This window comes from Vombatus ursinus, unplaced genomic scaffold, assembly GCF_900497805.2.
Source record: "Vombatus ursinus unplaced genomic scaffold, bare-nosed wombat genome assembly UNPS02014802.1, whole genome shotgun sequence".
Lineage (NCBI taxonomy): Eukaryota > Metazoa > Chordata > Mammalia > Diprotodontia > Vombatidae > Vombatus > Vombatus ursinus.
Window position 1 is genome coordinate 30,851,020 of NW_020954580.1, and position 21,340 is coordinate 30,872,359.

Genomic DNA, 21,340 nt, shown 5'->3' on the forward strand with positions numbered 1-21,340 from the left:
ACTCCAAATTTAATATGCACTAAAATTTAAATTGACTACTTATTTAAAAGAATGGGCTTAAATGACCTAATTTATGGGATTTTTTTTCCAAGGAAGAAAAAGATGAAATAAAAGGGGGAAGAGGTCGGTCTGGGGAGGAAGGCAACAGCAGTTTTTCAGTTGACTACCTGCAACAGATGCTAAGTCTTCCCTTCCATCCGTCCTCCCTGTACTCTACTGCCTTGCTTTGCTTCACCAGTGATAGTGGGAGGGAAAATGCACAAAGTTTTCCTATCTTAAGCACATCTAACACTACTTCTCATAGAAGCAAAAGGAACCTTAAGGGATCCCCTTTCCAATATTTCCCCATCATTTACCTTTTTTTTTCTTTTCTTTAAAAAAAAAAAAACCTGTAAGGGGCAGCTAGGTGGCATAGCGGATAGAGCTCTGGCCCTGGAGTCAGGAGAACCTGAATTCAAATTCATCCTCAGATACTTGACACTTATTAGCTGTGTGACCCTGGGCAAGTCACTTAACCCCGATTGCCTCACCAAAAAAAAAAAAAAGGCAAAAAAAAAATCTTTTAATTAAAAAAACAAAACAAAACTATATTAATGATTTTTTGGAAACATTGCTTTCACTTCCCAGTAACCATCTCCATGTAACAAATAGGCAAAAACACACTGACCATGTTTGATGACATGTGCTCCATTTCACACTTTAGTCCACTATCTCTTTCCTGAGAAAATGAGACACACTCCCTCCTAAAGCACGATCCCCTCAGTGTTTCTGATTCTATCATTTTATTCACATAAAATTTCTAAAACTTTAAATTGCATTTCTTGCCAATCCTCCAAGTCTCCAGGACTAAAAGAGTTTTCCATCCTATCTTTCCACTGGCTTCACTGTTCCAGGATTTGTTCTGGGGTGCTATTTTATGATTATTTGGAGGTGAATATAGGAGAGCTATGGTTTTTTACTGCTTATTCCTGCTCTTGTGGCTCCCGAAAGTCTCAATTGCATTTCAAAAACCTTTCCCTTTGAGCTATCTCTTTGATCTCTGCCTCTTGAGTCACTGGGAAAATCTAACAGGTACAAAAGCTAAATAACAATAACAGTAACAATAATAATAATAGCTACCATGTATACAGCACCTACTATGTGCCAGGTACTGCACTTTTACCCCTGGCTATAACTGACAGTGTATAGGTTCTAGAAGTTCCAATCAAGCTGTAAAGACTTCCAGGCCAGTCCCAGTAATTGCTTTGTGTCTGGTATCCAGAGCTTAGCACAGTGCCCAGCATATAGTAGGTGCTTCAGAGATACTTGTTGACTTGCCTTGGTGGCTGAGGACCAGTCCAGCTCTCTTGGAGAAACTCATTATCAGTTTGGCCACAAAATGATTGGTTTTTTTAGTCATGGCAAAGGCCATCTATTAAAGCTATAGAGATCGCAGTCCACATAAGTAGACCTAGTACTCACACCAGCAAAACATTGGATTCTTTCAGTTAAGCCAGGGGCCCTTGGGACTTCAGAGAAGGAAGATATAAAAGGTTTTTTGTTTTGTTTTGTTCTTTCTAAAAAGCTTGTGCCAAGTGTATATCTTTTTTTTTTAAAGGTGATATCTGCCAACAGTTTACTGGAGAAATATTTGAAATGTACCAGAGCTATTCGTTTTACAAGGGTTGGAACTTTGAGATTCTAAACTACACCACAGCTGACTATGGTATGAACACTCAGTATTCTACCCCTTTTTGAAATCTGCCCATCCTCTCTCCAATTTTATCATTACCATGACTTGAACAATTTTTGATCTAGCAGGGGAGTTACATATGAGGCTTTACAAAACAAAGAAAAAACATGATTCTTGCCTTCAAGGAGTTTATAATTTGAATAGGAAAAACAATGAATAAGTATGAATTGAATGTCCATTATGTGTTTGGCATTGTGCCAGAGGCTGTGGAGATATGGAATGCCCGTACAGTCTGGTCCCTTCCCTCTCGAAACTTAAAAGTCAATTAAAATAAAAAAGTATTGATTAAATGCTTATTAGATTCTATTGACAGGCATTGTGGCATAGTAAAAGAGAACCGACCTCAGAGCCAAGAAAACCTAGGTTGAAGACCTTTGTCTGACATTTTCTGAGGCTGGACTTGAGTCCAGTCAGGTCTTCCTGACTTCAGGCCTAGTGTTCTGTCCACTGTACCACCTAGCTAAGATCACAGCTTCCATTCCTGTCCCTATCCTTTGTTTCATTTGTGACAAACAAAACTGTGAAACCATGATGAATAATCCTAGAAATAATATAAGCTATGTGTTGAATTGTATATATGAAATGAGAGCAGGAAGACTTGAGTTAAAATTTAGTTTCAGATATTTATTAACTATGTGATCCTCTGTTTGCTTCAGTTTCCTTATCTGTAAAATGGGGATAGATAGCACCTATGTCCCAAGGTTGTTGGGAGATAAAATGACATGATATTTATTTATAATGTGTTTTATAAACCTTAAAGTACTATACATAGATGCCTATTATTATTATTATTATTATTATTATTAATCATTATCATGTTTGTATCAATACTTGGTACATTGAACTGAAATTGAAAGTAGGGGGAAGCACTTGGATCCCTCTTATATTACAAGAAGTCAGCCCTAGCTAAATGCTGTTAAATTTTCTATTGATCCACCTAGAAATAATCAGGAGTTGATTATACCATAGTTCATTTAGGAATTTTAAGACCTGTTAGATTAGTCAACATTATCAAATAACGTTACTGAGCATCCGCCTTGCATGCAAGCCTCCAATCAACAGAGCACCTCAATTTGGACAAAACTCCAGTTTTTTACCATGTACTAAACTAGACCTTAAATAAGAGCCATCTAGGTCTCAAATCAGTGTGCTATTGGAATTGAATGTATGTATAACCTCTGAATTTCTTTGTATTGGCAGGTGGGTTGCACCATGCAGCAGCTCGAATTTCTGGTGATAGCGTCTATAAGTATTTGAAGTATGAAGGTGGGATTCACCGAGTTCAGCGAATTCCAGAGGTTGGCCTCTCCTCAAGGATGCAGCGTATTCATACTGGAACAATGTCAGTTATTGTTCTTCCTCAGCCAGATGAGGTAACCTCACCAAGAAGTCAGTCTAAATGGGCATTATGTACACGATGTTCCTTTTCTGGGGGAATCGGCTGTTTTCATGATCTCAAAATGGGTCCCATAATCCAACATGGGAGCCTTCAGCTTTTCTCAGTGTGAAGAATATTGTCAGTCAGCCAAGAAGCATTTATGGAGTGTTCACTATATGTGAGACACTGTGCAAAGTTCTTGGGATACAAAGAAAGGCAAAAACAGGAGCCCTGTCTTCAGGGAGCTCACATTCTAATGGGGGAGACAACAGGCAGACAGCTACATATGTATAAGATCTAGTCAGTGTAAATGGGAGGTGATCTCAGAGGAAAAGCATTGCAGTAGAAGGGATGAGGAAAACCCTTTACAAGATGGTGGGACTTGACCAGAGTGTGGAAGAAAGTCAGGGTTGCTAAGAGGCAGAGGTAAGGAGGGAAAGCATTCCAGGCACAGTGACAGCTAGTGAATAGGGACAGAATTGGAGATGGAGTGTTATGTGTGATGAACAGCAAGGAGGCCAATGTTTATTGGATCTTAAGAGTATGTGGTCTTGGGGCAGCTAGGTGGTACAGTAGATAGTGCACTAGCCCTGGAATCAAGAAGACATGAGTTCAAATCCGGCCTCAGATACTTACTAGTAGTGTGACCCTCTGTAAGTCACTTAACCCTGATTGCCTCTAAAAAAAAAAATAGTATATGGTCTGGAACTTGGGTCTATGAACTGAAAAACATCTTTTCATAACTGTAATTTAATATAAGTGGTTTCCTTTGTATAGAGGCAGCTAGGTGATACAATGGATAGAACGTTGGGTTTAGAATCAGGAAAACCTGAGTTCAAATGCAGCCTCAGACACTTACTAGCTGTGTGACCCCAGGCAAGCCACTTAACCCTGTCTGCTTCAGTTTCCTTAACTGTCCTTAACTGTAAAATGAGGAAGATAATAATAGCCCCTACCTCCCAACGTTGTTGTGGGGATCAAATGAGGTAATATTTGTAAAAGCACCTAGTTTTGACTAGATGACTATGACATGCTAGCCCAAGTGGTCACTGAGTCAGTACTTGAAAACTCCCAATGACAGGGAGCTCAGTATCACTGGGGCAGACCATTCCACATTTGAACACTTCTAAGAAGAAGGTTATATTTCTATCAAGACTAAATCTGCTTTTCTGTGACTTTGCCTGCTATTTCTAGTTCCACCTTCTGGGGGCAAACAAGCCAAATCTAATACCTCTACCTTGTGATAGCTTGTCTGAAGACAGTTGTCATGTTTCCCTAAGGCTTCTTTCCTCCAGGGTAAACATCTCCTGTTTTTCAAAAGATCATGTTACAGCAGATTTTAAAGTTCCCTGACTTTTCTGGTCACTCTCTTTTGTGTAAATGCTCTAGCTTACCAATGTCTTTCCTAAATTATGGCTCTCAGAACTTAATGCAATACTGCAAATGTATCAGAGTAGAACGGGAGCATCACCCTCATTTACTCTGGATACTACACTTCTATTAATGCTTCCTAACCTTGTGTTAGCCATTTGGCTGCCACATTATATTCTTGTTTCCTTTTGGACTTTCAGTCCACTAAAATCCCTTTTCATACAAAATGTGCTCTAGTGATGCCTCTCCTAGTGTATACTTGTGCTATTGCTTTTCTTAACCCAGGTAAAACTTTACATTTATCTTCCATTGAAGTCCTGGTTAGATGCCTAATTGTAGTATGGAGGTGACCCTCTGTCAAAGGTTCTATATCAACCTTTATATATTAGGCTCTATACAAGCCCTGGAAGGATGGAAAGACTATGGAGAGGTCCAGCAATGGACCAGTTGAGCAAAATTCAGTGAAGTTCACCCATAAAAGTTGAGCCACCAGGTTAAGATATGTCCATAGCAACTAATAAAACTATCTGTTAAGCTATAAAGGGTTGTGATCTGCTAGGTGAAGAGAATTCCACATCTGTGAAATTATAGGGTTATTTTAAGCATTGATGCAAATTTCATCCTTTTAGATTGGGCACATCATTTAATTTAGGTTTTTTTTAAATTTTTGTAAAGTATTTTAGGGTTTTTTTTAAATTTTTAATTAATTTATTTTGAATTATCAACAATCACTTCCATAAGCTTTTGAGTTTCAAATTTTTCTCCCCCAACTCCCTCCCCAAGATGGCACGCAATCTGATATAGGCTATACATATATATTCCTATTAAACATATTTTCACATTAGTGATGTTGTAGGTGAGAATTAGAGCAAATAGGAGGAGCCACCAGAAAGAGGAAATAAAGCAAAACAGAAGAAAAAAAAATAGCAAATAGTATGCTTCAATCTGCATTCAAACTCCTTAGTTCTTTCTTTGGATATGGATAGCATTTTCCATCATGAGGCCTTTGGAGATGTCTTAGATCCTTGTATTGCTGAGAAGGATTAAGTCTATCAATATTAGTCATTGCACAATGTGGCTGTTACTGTGTACAACATTCTCCTGGTTCTGCTCATTTCACTCAGCATCAAACCATACAAGTCTTTCCAGGTTTTTCTGAAGTCAGCCTGTTCGTCATTTCTTATAGCACAATAGTATTCCATTACATTCATATTCCACAACTTGTTCAGCCATTCCCCAATTGATGGGCATCCTCTCAATTTCCAGTTCTTTGTCACCACAAAAATAGCTGCTATGAATATTTTTGTACATGTGGGTCCTTTTCCCATTTGTATGATCTCTTTGGGATATAGCCCTAGAAGTGCTATTGCTGGGTCAAAGGGTGTGCACATTTTTATAGCCCTTTGCCCTTTGGGCATAGTTCCAAATTGCTCTCCAAAATGGTTGGATCATTTTGCAACTCCACCAACAATGCATTAGTGTTCCAATTTTCCCACATCTTTTCCAACATTTATCATTTTCCTGCTTTGTCATGTTGGTTAGATTTTTTTTTAGAGGCAAGTAGGTGGTACAGTGGATACAATGCTAAGCCTGGAGTCAGGAAGACCTGAGTTCAGATATTCAAATTCAGACACATACTAGTTGTGTGACCCTGAGCAAGTCACTTAACCTCTGTCTGCCTCAGTTTCCTCAACTGTAAAATAGGGATAATAATGGCATGTACCTCGCAGAGTTGTTGTGAGGATCAAATGAGACAATATTTATAAATAGTTTAGCACATATTAGGTACCTAATAAATACTTGTTCCCTTTTCCCTCCCTTTTTACATCACAGTTATTACCACATGTATCTTTCTACTCTACTCATCAAACACTCCTTTATAACAAAAAAGAACAATGTATACAAAATTCCATACCCATAGTCTCCCACCTCTCCACTAAGCAACGTATGTTTCATCATCCGTTTTTCAAGATCATGATTAATCAGCGCAGTCACTCAGAGTTTGGTAGCCCATTATTTTAAAGGGTACATCAGGAATCTCCTAAGGTTCCCTTCCTTTCTCTTTTGGCAACCCATTTCTCCATGATGACTAGGATCAGGTATAACAGCAATTCCTTTTATCACTTTCTCTAATTTTTCAAGAAGGAAAGTATCAATAAGCAAGTCAAGATTTTATCTATCCATAAGTCTCATCTGTCTTTAATATGAAATTCCTGTTATCCAATTTTGCTCTATCCTTAGTCTGAAGAACATTTTCTTTTATATAGAAAGCAAGTAAAATAAAATTTGTATAGTTCTGCCTTTTCTCTCTGCTCCATTATCATAATTCCATCCACCCTGAACAATGGTTCTATCCCTTCTGTGATTTTCACAGTTGTCTATATTAAAGTATATGTTGCTGTTTGTCCTTTCTCGAAGAGGACCATGACGTCAAGGAAGTGACGCCATGACGTGCAAGTGAATTGGATTTAAGTGAGGGAGGGCTGTACAAAGTCACCAGCCTCACTTTGTCCTCTGGAGCCATCTGGGTCCTTGGCCAGCTACAGATCAGGACAACTGGAGATGGCCAAGGATGCAGTGGGGAACCTTGGCCTTTTCAAGCTAAGGTCTTTAACAGGTCTCTGTTTGACTGAAGCACTTAATCAGTGATTAAGGCTTAATAAAAATTAGGCAAAGGACGGCCTCTTTAAAAAAAAGAATAGAAGTGTATGATTATAGTTAAGAAGCACAATGACCTAGGCAGTCTAATGGAAGGAAGGATACTTGACCTCATAAGTATCACTGAGACTTGGTTGGATGGAATTTATGACTGTAATTTGGCTCTGGAAGTTATATGTATGTGTGTGTATATATTCATATATACACTTTATTCAAATGATATAGAACAGCTGCAAGAGATGGGTATAATAGCATGATATATTATGACTATCTCCTCCTTAGAAGACATCTTAGAACCTCAGAGAAGAAACTTGAAAAGCATTTGGGTGAAGATTAACAGAGGTAGCAACAAAAACACTATTGTCACAGAGGTGTGCTATAGACTGTTTGACAGAAGGAGGGAATGAGGAGATAAGGAACTTGGACTGGAAACACAGTATTGTAGTGATGGAGAAGTTCAACTACAGGCACTTGCTGGTGTACTCTCTGCCAAAAAGGAGAGGAGCTAATAAATTTGTGACTTGCCTAAATGATAAGTTCATCCTTCAAAAGGTGGAAGAAGTGATGTGGGGAAGTGCTGTGCCGGGTTTAATCATGACCAACAAGAAGAAACCTGTTGATGAATTAAGAATGAGCATTCCCTCATTGATTGAAAAAGAGAGGGAGGCTGGACATAGTCTCGTGCTCCCCAGATGTTAGCAGAGCCAATTCCAAAGGGCTCCTAGAAAGGCTAGGTGGGGTCCAGTGGTATAAAATTTTGCAGGGGAAGTTGGCTGAAAAGGAATGGAAAGCCATCAAGAATTAAATTCTAAAGACAAGCAGAAATAATTTCTCTGCAGATGAAAAAGGGGAGCTGGTTGAAAAGACAGATTTAAAAAAAAAAGAGATTTACATAAACAGGGAACTTGTTGACAAATTCAGATTGTGAAAAGATATATAGAAAGTATGGAAGGAAAGGTAGGTAAAAACTTTGAACACAAGAGCAGCATCAAAGCAGATTGCAATCTATTCATCCATCAAAGCAGTTATCTGCCCTTCTTGTGCCATTTTTGTCCATCTCCTGTAAGCACACCACAGGAGTCTCCCCAACGTCCTGGGGCCACCTTATTCTCTTGATATTGTATGGATACTAATTAAGCTTGTTGACACTTCATTGGTTATCCCTTGCTCTTGTTGAATGACGGGCCTTTTTTTTTCCTGGGATCATAGAATTATGTAGATTTAGAGCTGAAAAAGACCTTAGAAGCCAACTATAAAATGACTTTTATAACATAACAGAGACCCAGGGGGCAGCTCCATGGTGCAGTGGATAGAGCCCTGGCCTTGGATTCAGGAACACCTGAGTTCAAATGTGGCCTCAGACACTTGATATTTATTAGCTGTATGACCACAAAAAGTCACGTCACCCATTTGCCTCGCAAATAAATAAATAAATAAAAATTTAGAAAACAAAAAACTTGAGACCCAGAGAGCTGAAATAACTTGCATGAAGGTAGTAAGTGGCAGAGGCAGGATCTGAACCCAGGTCTTCCAACTCTAAATCCAGCACTATTTCCACTGTACCACATTATTTACACTATTTCTTCTGTGTTTTCATTCATGTGTTGCAAACCGCTCAGGATCATCATTTACCTCTATATTACCTTTTGGGTTGTCTATAGCTTCAGTTCTTAGGAAGGAAGAAAAGGAGGGAGGAGGAAAAAAGGAAGGAGAGGAAGAGAAGAAGGCAGCAAGGAAGGAGGAAAGAAGCAAGCAGTTACTAAGTCGCTTACTATGCTTTTTAGACACTATAGTAATATCACTAGAAGAATATTGATATGCAAAAAAACTTTGATGTTTAGGAGTATAATGTAGCATTCTCCATTATAACTCTGTGAGTGACAGAGAAGTAAAAGCTTATGAAATATTAGATTACCTGTGACTTGATAACATTCCAAATTAGTGCCACTAAATAGCAAGCAGTTGAAATACAATGTTTATGGTAATAATTTTTTATGAATATTTTCTTATTAGTTTTGGGTAGTGGTAATAAATTACTTTATTGCAAAACAGATAATTTATTGAAAAGGTTTCCGTACAAAACTATATTATTATTTTATTGTTTATTATTATATTATTTGTTTTTGTTATTAATTATTATTATCATTATTAAATAGGAAATTTTACTAAGGGCAGCCCTTACAAATGCCTTTGTTCTCAGGTAGATATTAAAGTGGAACCCAAGGATTTGCGTATAGATACATTTCGAGCCAAAGGAGCAGGAGGGCAGCATGTTAACACAACAGACAGTGCTGTCCGAATTGTTCATATTCCCACAGGTAAGTCTATCTTTGCTCTTTTGGATGTTTCACTTTTTTCCCAGTTAGAATCCAGTGAACTCCCAAGGCATTTGGGCTTCCTGAAGGTCTTTCCTATTAACTGAATTCAACAAATATTTATTAACCACCAACTATGATCAAGGCATGGTACCGATGCTATCTATCTAGGAAGAGTACCCTTTACCAGAGGATACAGACAGGATGGATACCTGATCAGAGACCAACAAAGGCCCTTTAAATCTAGAAGGATTGAACAGGCAACATAGGAATGAAAAGGTTGGCAGCCTAAGTTGCAGTTAAAAAGGCAGTTGAAATTTTGGTGTTTTTTTTTTGGGCAATTGGGGTTAAGTGACTTGACAGGGTCACATAGCTAGTAAGTGTCAAGTGTTTGGTCAGAGGCCGGATTTGAACTCAGGTCCTCCTGACTTCAGGGCCGGTGCTCTATCCACTGCACCACCTCGCTGCCCTGCAGTTGAATCTTTCTGGTAGTTATTGGAGCATCTCTTGCCATGGTTGCTTGACTTGGCTCCAAATGCCTCTACTGTACCTATCCTCTGACCCAGTCCGTAGACTTTAGACTTCCTGGGAACCATCCTAGGCCTCCTTCCTAAGGATTAGTGCAGGGTTCTTTACCTTTTTGTGTCATAGATACCTTTAGTAGTCTGGTGAAGCCAATGGATCCCTTCTCAGAATGATCTTTTTTAATTGCATACAATAAGGTACATAGGATTGCAAAGGAGATCAAAAGTTAGTGAAAATAAAGATATAATTTTTTCCCCAATCAGGTTCACAGACCCCATTAAATCTATCCAAAAATCCATTAGTTAAACTGACCCAAGGTCAGTGGTATCTTATCTGTCCCCCAACCATGGACTTAGGCCTGTCCCAAGCTCGTACAAATACGAATTCCTAGGCAAGGAAGATATAAGGAGTCCTATGTATCTATAGTCCTTATATGCTAGTGATTCACCATCAATATAATCTTATTCATAGTCTGACTTGGATCTTGGCACACCAGCCCCTTAGGGACTATGTTTACTCTCTGTAAACTTCAGTCTCCCAATGGCTGGACCTCTTGACACTTCCTGCTTGATTTCTCTGACATAGACATTGTATCTGTTTGAATTCCCAGTAATTGTGTGCCTCTTGAACCTCAGTCAGCCTCAGGCTCTTTTCTTGCTTGGATGGATGCCCCTCCTTTTCCTGATGAACCAATGTCTTGGTTTTGCACTTACTTTCTAGACTTAAGCCCTCATGGACCCAACCATCCCTAGCTGTGATCCTACATTTAAACCTCTGGCTTTTACCAAAACCCGAAAGATTGCCTGAACTTTTGTTCCAAACTTTCATGATTTGTTTCCTAATTCTAGAAGTGCCTAGGCTTTGCTAGCAATTTGGTCCCGATGGGTATTTATGATAGCGTGCTTTAAATTTTAAGTATTAAAATACAGATTTAGGAGTTCTCTTGTCTAACACCTTCATTTTATAGATGAGGAAGGAGAGGCGCAAAGAGGTTAAAAGACTTTTCCAGATCAAAGTTAATTGTCTCATTGAAACTAATACTCATTCTCTACATTCATTCTCCACCTCTATCCATCCACTCTAGTTCCTAAAAATTATTCTTTACTTTCTCTAAAAAGAAAAAAAAATCTTCACTTTAGGTAAGTTATACCAATACATCAATCTCTGCTAGCCCACATATTAAGGACTTTGGCCAAATATCTATACTGGGAGGACTGAAATGTTTGTCATCTCTTACTTGAAGTAGAAAAGCACCTTTTTATGTACTTTTAAGGTCCTGGAGTAAGGAGTAGTATCTACTATAATCCCTCCCTCCTAGGAATAAAACATTAGAACTCCAGCTTTGTGGAACAGAGGAATGAGCCCTGTATTTGGAGTTAAAAGACCTGGGTTCAAATCCCTACTCAGCTATAACCACCTTTATGACAATGGGTAAGTCATTTTTCTTCTCTGGTCCTCCTCAGTTTATTCATCTGTAAAATGAGAGGTTTGGACTTGACTGAGGTCCCTTCCAGCCCTGATACTGTGATTCCCCCATTCCTTCCAGGCTCAGGTACTATTGGATCTCTAGTAACTGACAACTCTCTATCCACCCGACTCTTTTTTCCAATGTATAATATAGAGACAGGCTAAAATGTTTGTTTAGGCTTAAGCAAGTTGGAAATATTAATTTTAAAAAACTGTTTTGGGGGTAGTTAGGTGGTGCAGTGGATAGAGCACCGGCCAGGAGGACCTGAGTTCTGGGCAAGTCACTTAACCCTGATTGTCTCTAAAAAAAACCCAAAACTTTAAAAAAAAAGAGAGAGATTAACTAAACTTTTCAGTTTATAATTCTTTTTTTCTAGTGCCCTGCCTTAGTATCTTAAATAATTACACGTTAATTATTTCTAAGTTCCTTTCATTTTTTACAATTAGAATGCAAAATCTGAAGAAAGTCCATTCGGTCTTTGAAAATTCTATTATTCTCTCCCATTTATTATAATAAGATTTTCTTGTGAACTAAACTATTGGCACCACTTTCCTGGATATTGCTTATCTGCTTCTGGCTATAGTACTTGGGATGAATTTTCTGTCCTGGAGATGATCTTTATTTCATTTCAATGTGTGTCCTAGAGAATTCTGGATTGTAAGAGTATATTTAGGTGTCTTCTGGGATTCTCCTTTTGGAAATAACTGAGCCAGTCAGTGGGTCAGTTTGCACCTGAGTAAATAGGAATAGATGTCACTGGAGCTTTAGGTGATTCACAGGCAAGAATCAGCAAGGGTCAAGTAACAAGAAAATGGAACTCAGAGGATGAATCAAGGAAGGCTCATTATTCTTGAATTAAAAAAAAAAAAAAAGTTAAAGGAAGCATGCAAAATGCAGAAGAATTTCAATTAACTACATGCCTGTGGCAGGCAAGTCTATGCCTGTAATCCAACCCTATGACCACATGGTAGGTAGAATCTAGGGCAGGAGTTCTTAGCCTTTTTTGTGTGTAATGGACCCTTTGGCAGCTTGGTAAAACTTATGGCCCTCTTCTCAAAATAATGTTTGCTTTTAAATTTATAATTGAAGGAAATACTAAATTTCAGCTGGACTTTAGTGAAAATAAAGATGTAATTTTTCGCATCTACCTTAATGGACTCCCTTGAAATGTATCCACTGGGAGGACTAATGGATTCCAGGCTAAGGACCTCTGATCTAGGTGCTAGTTCAGAACAATAAGGGGGAAGCCTTAGTTCCCCAGTAAGAATAGTGCTAGCCACAAGCAACAAATTATCATATGCTTAGAAAAAGGAAACTAAATCATGCAAAAAATGGAATGTCCTGTGTCCAGAGGAACCTTCAGCAAAAAGATTACTGCCAGGTCAGTGCCAGCAAAAGATAAAAAGGGCAAGAATAAGAGGAAGTAGGTGCAAAGTAAAACATGCCACAGCTTGAAAACAAGAGGGGAAAAAGATGATAATATTGGGGGTCAGGCAGTGGGATCTGGGTTAGGTAAAGACCCGTTCAAATATACACTGTCCAAAATGTCTATACTGTTTAGAACATAGATTAGCTTGAGATACACAGTTCAGAACTTTTTGTGCTAGAGATTCTTTTCATACTTTTTTTTCCCTTATTTTCCTCTACATTGGTCCCTTAGTTACAAATCTTTTTTTTTTTTAACTTTAACTGCTTAGATAACTTTTAAAAAGAGTGTTTTTCTTTTATAAGTAAATTTTTATTAATCTTTTTGTTTTTACACTAAATAATTGTCCCCTGAATCCATCCCTCTCCCAGAGAATCATCCTATATAACAAAGTACAGTTAGGTGGCGCCCTGGATAGAGCACTGGCCCTAGAGTCAGAAGGACCTTAGTTCAAATCCAGACTCAGACCAGACACTTGACACTTACTAGCTGTGTGACCCTAGGCAAGTCACTTAACCCCACTTGCTTCGCCAAAAAAAATAAAAGAAAGAAAGAATGGGGGGAAATCAGCAAATAGAATCTTTAGTGCATAAGTACTGTCTTGGTGAGGTTTGAATGGTCATGGAGATCAGAGAAAATATCTCAAATGAAATCAATACATTAAAAATATCTGAAGATATATGCAGTGTTCCACAGCTGCGGACCTCCCACCTCTGTAGGGAAGTGGGGGAGGTATTTTCTCAAGTGTCTCCTTTGGGGCCATGCTTGTTCTTTGTAATTTTACAACATTCATTTTGATTGTTTTGTGGTGGTGGTTCTTTCCATGTACATTGTTGTAGTCATTGTGTATATTGTTATCTTGTCTCTGCGTACTTCACTTTGCATTAGTCTATGGAGATCTCTATCGTCATTTCTTACAGTATAGTAATTATTCCCATATGTTCATGTACCTCAGTTCATTTAGCCCTTCCCTGGTTGATGGGCATCTATTTTGCTTTCAATTCTTTGCTCAGTTTTTCTTGCCTTGGGAGGAGAGACCATAAGATCGTGAGAAGGTCCCTTGTGCTCAGTCAGTTTGGGGAAGCATCCAACAAGTGGAACCCTGAGTGTGAAAATGTAGATATAAATGTCTTCCCTGTTCCAGCACGGGGAGTCTATGACATTACTTATGCTTGTCCCTTTCTCTGTTTCCACTGGGCCTCTGAGTGATTTTTATGTGCATGTTGATTCTAGCCAAAGGCCTTTTTTTTTTCCTTTTCTTCTTTTTTATTTTTGAGAATCTTAGATATTTGTTCCCATTGGCCCCAGAAAACAAAACTAAGAGTAATGGGTAGAGGCTGGTAAAGGACAGATTTCAGTTCTGTAGAAAAAAACACTTTCTAACAATAGGAGCTGTCTGAAAATGGGATGGGGCTCTCTGAGCAGGTAACAGGTTCCCTGTCACTGGAGGTCTTTACGTTACAGCTGGAGGTGAGACATTCTGTAGAAAGCATTTCTGTCTTTGGAAGTTCCTAGGAGTTGGAAAGGACCCCAGAGGTCATAGGATTTAGAGCTGCAAGGCATCTCAGAGATCATCTGGTCTAAGTACTTTATTTTATAGAGGAAGAACTCTGTGCCCACAAAGGTGAACTGATTTGCCTCATAGTTGCTCAGGTAAAATGTAATGGAGCCAGGATTGGAAATCAGGTTCTTTAACTTGAATTATACTTTCAATTCCAAAATTTTCTAGTGCAGCACCTACCAAAATATTGTAACATATAATACAGTACACTTATTATGAGTTCACATGACCATCATTCACTTCTGGGATCTCTGATTGTTTTTCAGGACTAGTAGTTGAATGCCAGCAAGAACGATCACAGATCCAAAATAAAGATACAGCTTTGCGTGTGTTAAGAGCTAAACTCTACCAGCAGACTCTTGAGAGAGAGCAAAGTAAAAGACAGAGTGTTCGAAAACTGCAGGTAAGATATAGGTAATGTACTTCTTCCTAGTGCATAAAAATTAAACATTTAAGTGTTTATCAAATGTAACACCCTTCCCATATTAAATGTTAATGTCATGCTCTGTTAACAGGAAATTGTCCATTTGTAAATAGGCTAAATGGATAATAATAATTAGTATTATATATTACATAAATATTGTTATATATGGTATATTGTATTATATACCAATAATATGTAATAATAATATAATAATAAAGGCTATTAAATATGATAATAATAAAGGCAAACTTGTCCGTTTGTAAATAGGCTAAATAGGATAATAATGATTATTATTATATATTACATAAATATTATGTTATATATGGTGTATTGTATTGTATACAAATCATCCATAATAACAGCTAGCATTTCTATTTGGGCAGCTAGATGGTGCAGTTGATAGAACATCAGGCCTGAAGTCAAGAGGACCTGAGTGCAGGCCTAAGACTTACTAGTTGTGTGACCCTGGGCAAGTCACTTAACTCTCTTTGCCTCAGTTTTCTGATCTGTAAAAGGAGCTGGAGAAGGAAATACAAACCGTTCCAGTATTTTTGCCAAGAAAACCCCAAATGAGGTCATGAAGAGTTGGACATAATTGAAATGACTGAACAACAACAAACCCCTCAGTTTGCCTAGGAGTGAAAGCTCCTCTCTCATCCAAAGGGGTTAAATTTGCTTCTTTGCTGAACACTTGTTCTCATCTAGGCTGTGTTGCCTTTCTCTGGCCTGGGTTATTCCTGGGCTGTCTAGAATTCTACCTGTATTTCTGCTGGTTAGTTTCATTATTAGGCGGATCTTCAACCTGATGTTCTCCTCCCAGTAGCAGAAGTAAGCTGGCTACTTTCTCAAACTGATTTTTCCCTCCTTGGGATGGTTTTTAACCACCAGAGGATGCATTTTTTTTCTGGCACAATGACTCATAAAGACAACAAAGGTGTAGAGGGGTTGATGATTAGTAGAGGGGGGTGCCTCTGCTGATGAAATCATAGATTCCTTGAAGTATTTAAATGGAAGTTTCTAAAAAAATAATTTTAATTGAAAAAAAAAGTTGCCACCCATTCCTTGTTTTTGTTATGTAGGGGGAAAAAGGCCAATTCTGCCACAACCTTGATAAGTATGTATGACCTCGGGTAAATGATTTACTCTTACCAAGCCTCAGTTTTCTCATGTATAAAATTAATAGGTTGAATTAGATGATTTCTAAGGTCCATTCAAGATTTAAGATTTTGGGTTTTAATGTACCTCTTTGAAAGTAATTTAAGCTTTTTGAAATTTAAAATCAATAACAAGAACTAGCCAAGTTGCAGTATATGTAGGTGAAAATGCTATAAAACAATATAATTAAGACAATGATTACTGCTTGTTGTTACACAGGTGGGAACAAGAGCCCAGTCAGAAAGAATTCGGACATATAATTTCACCCAGGACAGAGTCACTGACCATAGAATCTCTTATGAAGCTAGAGATATTAAGGTATTTCTTCTGAATTTGTTTTACCTACTCTTCATTTCCAGTTAAGAAACTAATTTCATGTGGCTGTATTCTAAATGTTAACAATGTTAGAAAATATTCTAAATGTTAACAAATGATCTGGAGTCAATGTACTAGTATTTATCAGTCCCCCAAAATTTGTAAATGCTTTCATTAGCCCAAGAACAGTCCTACCATTAGTATTTACAAGCCTTTCTTTGGAGATGTAAGGAGTCTCAGTCAAAACTTACATTGATGCCTTTTTTTTTTTTTTTTGGTCTGAGACTGGGTCTCCCATCTCACGCAGGTTAGAAGTGCATTGGCCACTTACAGGCCTCCTCAATGCTGATTAGTTAGGAAGTTTTAACCTGCTCCATTTTTCTGACCTGGACCAGTTCACCCTTCCTTAGGCAGCTTGGTGGTCCTCTGTTCCATGTGGGTCACTATATTACTAGTTCTGGACACCTGACCTCAAGGGATTCACCAGATAGCCTCCAGCGGCAGCAGCAGAAATTATAGGTGTGCACCACCATACCTGGATAGGTGCCTCGTTTTAAAGTATCAGTGCTTTTGTTTAAAAAACCTGTTTGTTGACTTGGTATGTCAGTATGTAGCCAGGTCATCTTTGTTTTACTTCTTTACTGTCCAATATGAGAATGTAACAGTGTGTGAATCTTTACTCTGATGCTGTACTAATGCTGAGCAGTACAGGTCTCAAAAGTATGACAATAGAGTTAGAACTCAAGACTGAAGAGATTTCCTCTAGAAAGCACCACAGATACTCAAATAAAAATTATGATGCACAGATAGTTTTCTTTGTCTGCTGAGTAGGCTAGTAAAGTGACTTTTGAAAGGGGGGGATGGATAGGCTAACAAGGATATATTCTTTCCTTGTAACAATTTAACCATCCTCTTTTTGTTTTCATAAGTACCTTTTTCATTACTCTGTTGTACCTGCTCTTACTAAAAATGATTTGTAAGAAACATCTTCTTTTTTGTGACTCTCTCTGCTCAAGAGATATGTGTGTATGTGTATACATATGCAATTGTGTGTGCACATTTACGAATGCACATATAATATGTACATATTATACACATATTATGTATGCATATATATATTTCAAAGTCCCTACTCTGAAGATGACATGTGTGAATGCATGTGTGTGTGAGAGAGAGAGAGATCAGTGGAAATGTTGACACATGTCCATTTCCTGCTGATGGTATGGGTCATACTCTTGAGTGAATAAACTGCAGTTTACCTCTCTGTGCATCCATCCCATGATGGCTTATTTGGGCATTAGCCAGTGAGGACACAGAAAATTCTTGCAACAAACCTATGATTTGTTTAAGGTCACTCACTGAATAGTAAATGCTCTTGGAATCAGAGCCTTGGTCTCTGTCTTCCAATCCATTCTTAAATTCAGCAGTTGCAGTCAGAGAAGGTTTACAAAGTAATTTTGAAATCTTCTGATTGAAACAAACCATGTAAATCCAAGTTGACTGTTATTCTGCAAATTCAGTTTATAAAATATTACAATACAAAGTAAAATACAATTAATTAAATACAATGTAAAAAATTACAATCTGCCTGCAACAGATTGTGCATTCACAGGATTGTTGGGATGATCAAATGAGATAACGTAAAGAGTATCACAAACCACAAGGTTTTATTATCATATGTTTATGTATCTGAATTTAGATGATAGACAACGGTCTCTTAGAATACTAATTGTAGAATACTTAGAATACTAGTTGTAATATACTTAGAATACTAATTGTAGAATACTTAGAATACTAGTTGTAATATACACTGGAAAAGTTTAAATGGATAGGGATAAAAGTGGGTATGTGGTTGAAGGGAGATTGCAAACAACCTCTTTAGAACAGAGGTAGAATGGAAGTGAATCCTGAGAAATCTGAGATAGAAAAGACATTTTTGGTAGAAGTAAGTATAAAGGTTTAAGTTTATTCAGAGGCAGAATCATAGAATGTTAAAAAGCTAGATCAATGCTTAGAGCACATCCTTCATTTTCTAGATAATGAGATCCTGAGAAGTTAAATTACTTATCCAAAGTTACACAGGTAATTGGGAGCAGAAAGAACCCAAGTGTTCTGAGCCCTATGGCTGCTGTTTCCTACCTTTGAGCCCAAAGCAACTGATCCTCAGCTTTGCAAGTTACATTTTATCCACTTACCGAAGGCTCTGGAATCTTGATAGACTAACCAACATCAGGGAAAACTGACTGATAAACTAGACTGCTAATTTATAATTTTTAAGAACTGCTTAGAATTCAGATTGAGTTTTTTTAAAACACTTTTGAGCTAATGTTCTTTCTGTAATTTTACAGAGTTGTAGTCAACTTTATTCATGATTTCTTCTTGATTTTATGTGACAACACAGGTGAAAAAAAGAACCAAATATGTCACTTGACTCTTCCCTTTGACTTTTATCTTTTTCTGTTCACCAGCTCTTCATAAATAACTTTCAGAGTAATTAATATTCTTTTGTCAGGAATTTTTATGTGGTGGAAGACCTCTGGATATGCTGATTGAAAGATTGCTAGTGTCAGCAAATGAAGAAGCCCTTGTTGAAATTTTGAATAATCACGTTAAATCTTCTGAATAAAGAAAGTAAAATGGACGCTGTTTGAAAAACAAATAAAAGATTAAAACTTGGGTTGCTTTGTTCAGTTCAGTTGTTTTGGATTTTTTTCTAGTCACGTCCAATTCTTTGTGACCCCATTTGAGGTTTTCTTGGCAAAGATACTAGAGTGGTTTGCTGTTTCCTTTTCCAGCTCATTTTACTGATGAGGAAACTGAGACAAACTGAGTTAAGTGATTTGCCCAGGGTCACACAGCTAATATCTCAGGCCACATTTGAAGTCAGAAAGAGCCGTCTTCCTAACTCCAGGCCTGGCAGTCTATCCATTGTGCCACCTAGCTGCCTTAGTAGGTTGCCAAGTCCTACTGAAATAGTCAGAGAAAATGCAGCTAAAAGGCCATTTTATTTCTAAGTCTTTTTTTTCCTTTTGGATCCGGATACACTTTGAAACCATTTCCTGCATTTGACATTAGTACTACTAGAAAGCTTAATCTATGACTTTAAATAATAATTTTAATATAATTTAACACATCCTTATTAAGCTGTTGCTAAAATGTTGAGAGAACAATGCTAGGAAATACAGGAGATAAATACCAAATAAAACATGGGCACTACCTTTATTTTATTCCTGTCCCTGAGGAGATGATGCCCCTTTTCCATACAAAGGCCTACTCCTCTACCCATGCCCTTGATCCCATTTCTTTCCCCCATCTCTTCTGAGAGCTTGCCCTATCAATCATGTGACTGAACAGTATAACAAACATTTTATTAAAAACTCTTATCATCCTCTATCTCTTCTTCTTAGACTCCTAGAAAGAATCCACTATACTCATTACCTCCACTTCTTCAGCACCAGTTACTTCTCAATCCTTTGCAATATGACTTCCAAACCTACCACTGTACTGAAATTGCTTTTTCCATATTCACCATCTCTTAACAGATAAAACCAATGGTCTTTTCCCAGCCCTTCTTCTCTTCCCTCCCCCATCATTGAGAAGACAAGCAGTTTGATTTCATATGTGAGGTCATACAAAACATTTCTATGTTAGCCATGTTGCAAAAGAAAACAAAACAATAAAGATAATTTTTTTAAGATAAATTTTTAAAAGTATGCTTCAATCTGCATTCAGAATTTGTTAGTACTCTCTGGAAATGGATAGCATTTATCATCACAGGTTCTTTAGAATCGTCTTGGATCATTGTTTTGATCAGAGTAGCTAACTCTTTCATAATTGATCATCTTTAAAATATTACTGTTCCTGTGTACAATGTTCTCCTGGTTCTGTTCACTTCACTTTCCATCGGATTGTATATGACTTCCAAGGTTTTTCTGAAACCACCCTGCTCATCATTTCTTATAATACAATAGTATTCCATCACAAACATATACCATAACTTGCTCAGCTATTCTTCAATTGATGGGTATCCTTTTAATTTCCAATTCTTTGCTACCACAAAAAAGAGCTGCTATATTTTTGTATAAATAGATCCTTTCCCCTTTTCTTTAGCCTTAGAAATCTTATTAGCTTCCATGGATTCAAGTATCTGTAGACAGATGACTCCCCAATTCATATATCTAGTCAAATTTCTTCCCTCAATTAGTTACTGCCATATAAATACCTCAAATGCAATAGGTACAGAGTGGAACTTATCTTCCCCATCTAACTCTACTCTTCCTCCATACTTTTCTATTTCTGTTGAGGGCACCAGTATTTTCCCATTCAAAGCCTCAGCTTTCTCCTCTATAAAATGAGGAGAATTGCCGTATAATTATGAGGCAGCTAAGTGGCATGGTGGATAAAGCACTGGTCCTAGAGTCAGGAACACCTCACTTCAAATCCCACTTCAGAAACTTACTAGCTGTGGCCTTGCGCAAGTTACATAATTTCTCTCAGCCTCAGCTTCCTCAATTGTAAAATGGGGATAATAATAAGACCTACCTCCTAATGTTATGAGGTTCAAATGAAATACTGTAAGCACTTAGCACAATGCCTGGCACATAGTGGGTATTATATAAATGCTAGCTATTATTTTATACGTATTGCTTTGTCAAATGTTAAAATGCTGAATATCAATTATTTAAATGGTTGTTTTCCCTGCTTCCAGTCTTTCTGGTCTCCAATCTATCTTCCACACAACTGAGAAAATAAACTTCTTAAGGCATAGGTCTGGCCATATTTTAAATTTCTTGTCCTTGTATGCCCAGTGCATAGCATAGTGCCTTGTACATAGAAAACACTCAATAAATGTCTGTTGAATTAGAGTGTCACTCCCTTACTCAAAAACTGTGAGGGTGAGGAAAAAAAAAAACACAACACAACTCCTTAACTTGGCATTTAAGGCCCTTCATGATTTTGTTCCAAATTACGCTTCTAGTGTTCTTTCATACTACTGCCCTTCATGACTTCTA

General features: G+C 37.6%; 1 protein-coding gene across 2 annotated transcripts in view; it reads left to right on the forward strand.

Annotated features, from left to right (window-relative positions):
- Nucleotides 1–19,000, forward strand: part of MTRF1 (mitochondrial translation release factor 1) — a 30,649-nt gene extending 11,649 nt beyond the window's left edge. For both annotated transcript variants that reach the window (XM_027873708.1, XM_027873707.1), the window contains exons 5-10: nt 1,598–1,705; nt 2,933–3,105; nt 9,340–9,457; nt 14,701–14,837; nt 16,233–16,331; nt 18,841–19,000. In XM_027873708.1, coding sequence (XP_027729509.1) covers nt 1,598–1,705; nt 2,933–3,105; nt 9,340–9,457; nt 14,701–14,837; nt 16,233–16,331; nt 18,841–18,954 — 749 coding nt within the window. In that variant the 3' untranslated portion in view covers nt 18,955–19,000. The remainder of the gene's footprint in view (nt 1–1,597; nt 1,706–2,932; nt 3,106–9,339; nt 9,458–14,700; nt 14,838–16,232; nt 16,332–18,840) is intronic.
- Nucleotides 19,001–21,340: the final 2,340 nt, after the last annotated feature.